Raw genomic sequence first — 5497 nt, 5'->3', positions numbered from 1 at the left:
TTGCAAGTCACATGACAAATAACCTTACCAATGCACCAAGATTGACTTAGTGAGAGATACATGTTTTAAAAAAACTTTAGTTCTTATCCCTTTCACTTTTAAATCGCCCTGGGCTGAATTGTGTTGCAGATATGCATCCACCATTATGTACTTCTCTATGTCTTTTGTCTTATAATATTTATAAGAGAATAAAGGGCATGGTATATGGAACCCAAGTCAATTAATGTACTAGATCATAATAAATGTTAGGAATTGATATTTGGAAAAATAAAGGATTGGTGCATATGACAAAGGGGAAAAGAAAATGGATGAAAGACCATATTGACCAAATCTACAATAACTTCAAAAGCCAACCAGGGATCTAAGTTGCTGTCGAAATTCATACTGCTGTTTTTTGGAATTAATTGCAGATTTGATATGGTTGAATTTTAATATCTAAGACAAGGTCTTGGATTCTCACTCAGCCTTATATGACCATTGAAAATTCAAAGGCAAAGGTACTAATATGATGACTTCAAGCACAGTACATTGCGCAACATTTCATGGGAAATGTTAATGCTTCATATAATTTATAGGCATTCTGGAAAACATACACAAGATTGGTTAATTTCATTTCTGGTTTCAACAAAAAGGCAAAATGTTTTCTAATGATAAAATGAGAAAAAGTTCAGCTTCAAAATACACTCATTGTCTAAACATGACCTGAGAGCTAATGGTACAGCTCAAACAGCAAAATTACAATCTGCGTGTTGTATCCTGTTAATGCAAGCAATTAAACCTCCCATTGCATAGGTGTTCAACTGACGAATTTCCTTAAAACAGCTTCAGCATGCTGCTCAAAATTTGGTAAAACCCAGTCATGCTGGGTTATGTCAAGATTGTCTTTCTCGGCACTCAAACCCTGAAAACAATATTAATAAATAAATAGATGATAAAAAACCATAAGATGGAGGTTTATTTTGTCAGACACTAGGGTTCACTTGAGTTGCAGTTACACCTTTCCGACTCCATGTTCGAACTTTGAGCAGATGAGGAATCTGTCATATACTCATTTACCATTAACCAAAATAGCCAAATCCTCTTAAACCCTTTTTTTTCCTTTTCTTATATACACTAGGTGTAGTGCACCTACATTTTGATTCTCTTTCTATAAGTGTGCTAAGTTTCACCTGGCAGATGCCATCTGTGAAAAATCATCCATAGCAAGGCACCTCATTGAAATAATAAAAGTTATCATATTTTCCTTGCAGGATGGTGGAGAAAAAAGTTGGGGTGGGTGTGGAATCAATTAGTCATGTGATTAAATGCTAAATGTTAATTAATTGCGAATATTAGACCTATAGGACTGCAAATATTGATTTTCAAATTCATGAAATACCACTCAGATTAGTACCTTTGAAGGATCGAACCCAAACCCACCCATTTGCATCATACGTTGTGTATCATCTACCGCTGTATTAAAAACAAGTCAAGAACACATCACAAATCATAGCTTTAAAGGGGGAATGGACAAAATAGTGAAAAGTATTAAAAACTGGAATTCATGAAATTGATGAGATAATTAAAATTTTCAAACTGTCACTGACCATTTTCTTCCCCCAAGATGAGACTAAAAAATCCTCTTAATCCAAACAGATTGAGGAAGTACCTGAAATGCAATCATGACAATTAAACCAAAGAGTAAAACAGGTAGATAGAGATATATGCTCAGATAAAAGGGTAAAGTCCATGGAAATGAAGATTACCAAGAGCGACTGCTGACATAGCTAACATCTACTGTGCTTAGGTCTATCCCATTCTGTAACATTGATCTGAACCTCTGTGTCAGCGGAAAGGGAATCTTGGCTGCAGAAAAGTTTGGGACAACTTCTTAGAGGAAAATAATAAAAGTCGGAAATCTAAGGCTAGGCCCAACAGAGGGTACTACCATAAGTCAAGATATGTATGCGCTTATACAAAATACTGGTTGCATAATTATTAACAGAAAAAGCATTCAGCTAGTGCTTGGTATAAACAAGGGCGTGTTGGAGAATATTAATTCATGTAAGAAGAAATTTTCCACTCAACCAGGAAGAACAATGAGGGTAAATGAAAAAAATTACCTGCTACAAATCCAGAAAAGAAAAAGTTCACCCAAGCAAAGGTAAGAGTCTGTCCATCAAGGGTAAAAAACATAAGAAAGTGATAGCAAGGCATCTCCTCATATTGGCAAAAACAACAATAACACAAAAGGAGTATGATCTAAAATCTTATGCCAAAGTACAGTGAAACTCTAATTTCAACACCTGAGGAATGATCATTGAAAGGTTTTTCTTCATCATATCCATGGCCATGTTTGGATCCGAGAACATTTGTGCTTGTGGATTCGTGACTTGGCCCTTTGGGACAAACAACAGGCCATTTTCCTTCAATGAGAGTAGACAAACAGTTAGTTGACTTTTCAATGATGTATGATATTGATCATTCAATACACTAGACAAGTCTAATGACAGAGTTATTAACATATAAATTCTATAGCTGTTGTAAAAACGCCAAATTGAAATTTATTCATGAAGTATCCAGTAAAGGATGGTTTGAGCAAAAGCATATTAGTCCAACCCAATAAAAGTTCACAAACATCGCCGAACCAATTTCTCACAATAGTGAACAGTAAAATTTCTCCCTATGAAGAATCACTCATCAAAACCTTCTGAAAACTACAATATACACACCAAATAAACAAACCTCATTGCAAAAATAAATCTTGCGGGCGCGAAAAGCCTTCAAAGGAATAAAGTTTGCTCCAGCACGTAAATTCCGAGCTCTAAGCATCACTTGCCTGTATTAGTATCACCAAAAAATATCCTCCTCATATCAAAATAAGAGCAAAAAAGTACCTAGCTACATAATCAACTATTGAGAAAGAGATATAAAGTACCCCTCTTTAACAATTTTGGCATCAGGAGTTTGAGAAGAACGCATAAGCTTCGAGACAAAATAACGGAGCACACCAATAAGAACCATAACAACAGAAAGAGGGATCAATACCCAGTCTCTAATTGCAGTATCTAGCACCAGATCTTCTGCCATTGTTCTAATTCCTATAAGCAAATGCCAATTAAGCATCAATATATATTTAATATGTGTAGATTATGACTTCATGAACAAGCATGATAAATTGATAATTCCTAAAAAAATTGGAATGCAATGAATTTCGAAGTATACTGAAACACAATTTGTATATTCTAACAGTCTTAAAAAAAATTGGGAACAAGGAACATGATATGATACCGTGTCACAATATATGATTTGATTTGGCGAGATTGGAAAGCGAAAGCGATGAGAAATTGCGATGCGTAAGAACAAAATCAGAGGAGAAAGTGGAACTTGCAAACCTAAATTGGAATGTTTAGTTTTCAATTGAAAAATAAAAACACGATGTATTAGACTTGGGTTAAAGAGAAAACAAATGGAGAACGAATATATTTAAATACAAGATTACTAATAATATTATAAATTTTGATTACAAGGTGTGTTTGATGCCCATTACTAACCAACCTTACATAAATAATTGAGTTAGTTATCTAATTATCTAACAGTATATTATGTATGCCATTTGGAATTGCATGTAAAATATAAGAATAACAATGCAAAATATATTATAATGCTGTTTTTTCTGTATTACCAAAGTATTTTCTTATCCTTTTGGATAATGAATTAATCTCTTTTAGGGTATGTAGTTGTCCCTCCCAACAAACGTCATTTCCAATAATCGAATATTTGATCGTTTGGACATCTTTAAAAATATTTTAACACCTTGTTGGTATTATAATATTCTTTGATTACATAGATGATTGCAAAAATAGAAGAGGCAAATATAACAACAATAATAGTGGCAAGGTGGAGATGGTAACATATTCAATGAAAATGGCGTTGTGAAAAATCTGAGGAAATAAAAAAGGCAAGTTGTGGGTTTATAGTTTTTTTTAATATTTTAGTATCAAGGTCTTGTATTAATATATAAAACACCATAACATTTACTCATGACTTGCTTCATAATTAGTAAAATTGAAGCTAAAAAATAAAACAGGGTGAATAAAAAATATTAAAATCCTGTGTTGTTAAACCGTATCGGTTATCAAATCGGTCAGAGTACTAATATAGTGGTACAATGGTTCAACTAGTGGTTTAGTAATTAAACCGGACATACCTACTTAAATTTATATATGTAAACCTATAACAAAAAATTTCAAATAGGTAGATACTCAAATTTATAATTCATATTCATAATCTACTCAAAATTCACATAACAAAAATAACTTTAAGTTTTTAACAAATTCAAAGTCTAAATTGCAAAATATATATCAATCCAAAAGTATCACATAACAAACGCAAAATATAAATAAATGACACAAGTTCATAAACTCTATAAAACAAATAAATTTGGAGTTTTAATATCTAACACTAAGAAGTCAAAGTTGTCTCATATTGAGGTTCCATTTTTGCACCAAATCTTACCTTTGGACAATTGACTCCAAGATTACACACCAATGTTAGAAACCAAAATGTATAATCTACGTATGTCTTAGAAATATATGCCTTGAAATGTTGAATAAGGGTTGAAAAGAGGGGTCACCTTGTAATGAGTTTTAAGTTTTTAAGTTTTTTTTTTATAAAAAAAATATATGTATTGCCTGATTTAGTAAAAAAAAATTTATAAAAATGTTCAAGAAGGGTTTTAAGTTTTTTTTATAAAAAAAATGTGTATTGTCCGATTTAGTTAAATTTCGGCCGGTTCACCGATTTTGGAAGGGTTTTGATATTTGGCCGGTTCAACATCCGTACCGTACCGGTTAGGGGTCTGGTTCGCTGATTTTCCGGTCGAACCGGCCGGCACGGTATGATTTTTATATCACTAGTTTTCTCTCCTGGTCAAGCCACTTATAAAGAAATTTAAATAAAAGGGACACTTTTTTTATATTCTTTGTTGTTTTTATCAAACCTGCCCTTGAAAGTTAATAAAAAAATACTAACACTAAGATATAAATGATATTCTAAATGTTGTTATGTTCGGTTAAGTGTACTAGTTTTATGAGTGTATGGATCACTTTGAAGTTTGAACACTATGCTTAAGGAGAAGTGGAGAACATTGTATTGGAACCAAAAGTAATAATTCGTAATGTTTAAAATGTATTAGTACTAAAGTTGAGGGTATAATAAAAAGCATAAAGTTCTAAAACCTCAGCGATTCACACCACTATCATTTTCACAAACAGGTGATGATATTATATCAATAAAATATATATATATTTGGTCATGCAACCATCACACGAAGGTGTTGTGAGGTCAAGTTAACAAAATGAGTTTTAGGGTAAGAAAGTAGATAGTGATATTATATCAATAAAATAACTCGAGTCTACATAAGTATGGTAAATATATAAAGTATTATGAGAGCATAAGAGCTTAACTAGCTTATCAAAATGGTCACAAAATCGAAATTCACAACATACACCACATA

The 5497-nt window shown here is 32.4% G+C and overlaps 1 protein-coding gene across 2 annotated transcripts; it reads right to left on the bottom strand.

The window, feature by feature from the left end:
- On the bottom strand, positions 541-3411 carry LOC109345386 (ER membrane protein complex subunit 3-like). 2 transcript variants are annotated; one of them, XM_019584358.1, is made up of 9 exons: positions 3271-3411; positions 2918-3080; positions 2725-2818; positions 2286-2405; positions 2103-2151; positions 1746-1845; positions 1587-1648; positions 1394-1452; positions 541-901 (listed from the first exon to the last, which is right to left on the bottom strand). In XM_019584358.1, exons 2-9 carry the CDS (start codon positions 3067-3069, stop codon positions 797-799), a joined length of 741 nt encoding a protein of 246 aa, XP_019439903.1. In that variant the 5' UTR covers positions 3070-3080; positions 3271-3411; the 3' UTR covers positions 541-796. The 2 variants fall into 2 exon arrangements, with proteins under 2 accessions (XP_019439903.1, XP_019439904.1); XM_019584359.1 differs by having other exon boundaries at positions 2918-3073.

Source organism: Lupinus angustifolius, chromosome LG04 (assembly GCF_001865875.1).
Source record: "Lupinus angustifolius cultivar Tanjil chromosome LG04, LupAngTanjil_v1.0, whole genome shotgun sequence".
Lineage (NCBI taxonomy): Eukaryota > Viridiplantae > Streptophyta > Magnoliopsida > Fabales > Fabaceae > Lupinus > Lupinus angustifolius.
This window is presented reverse-complemented; position numbering and strand designations above follow the sequence as displayed.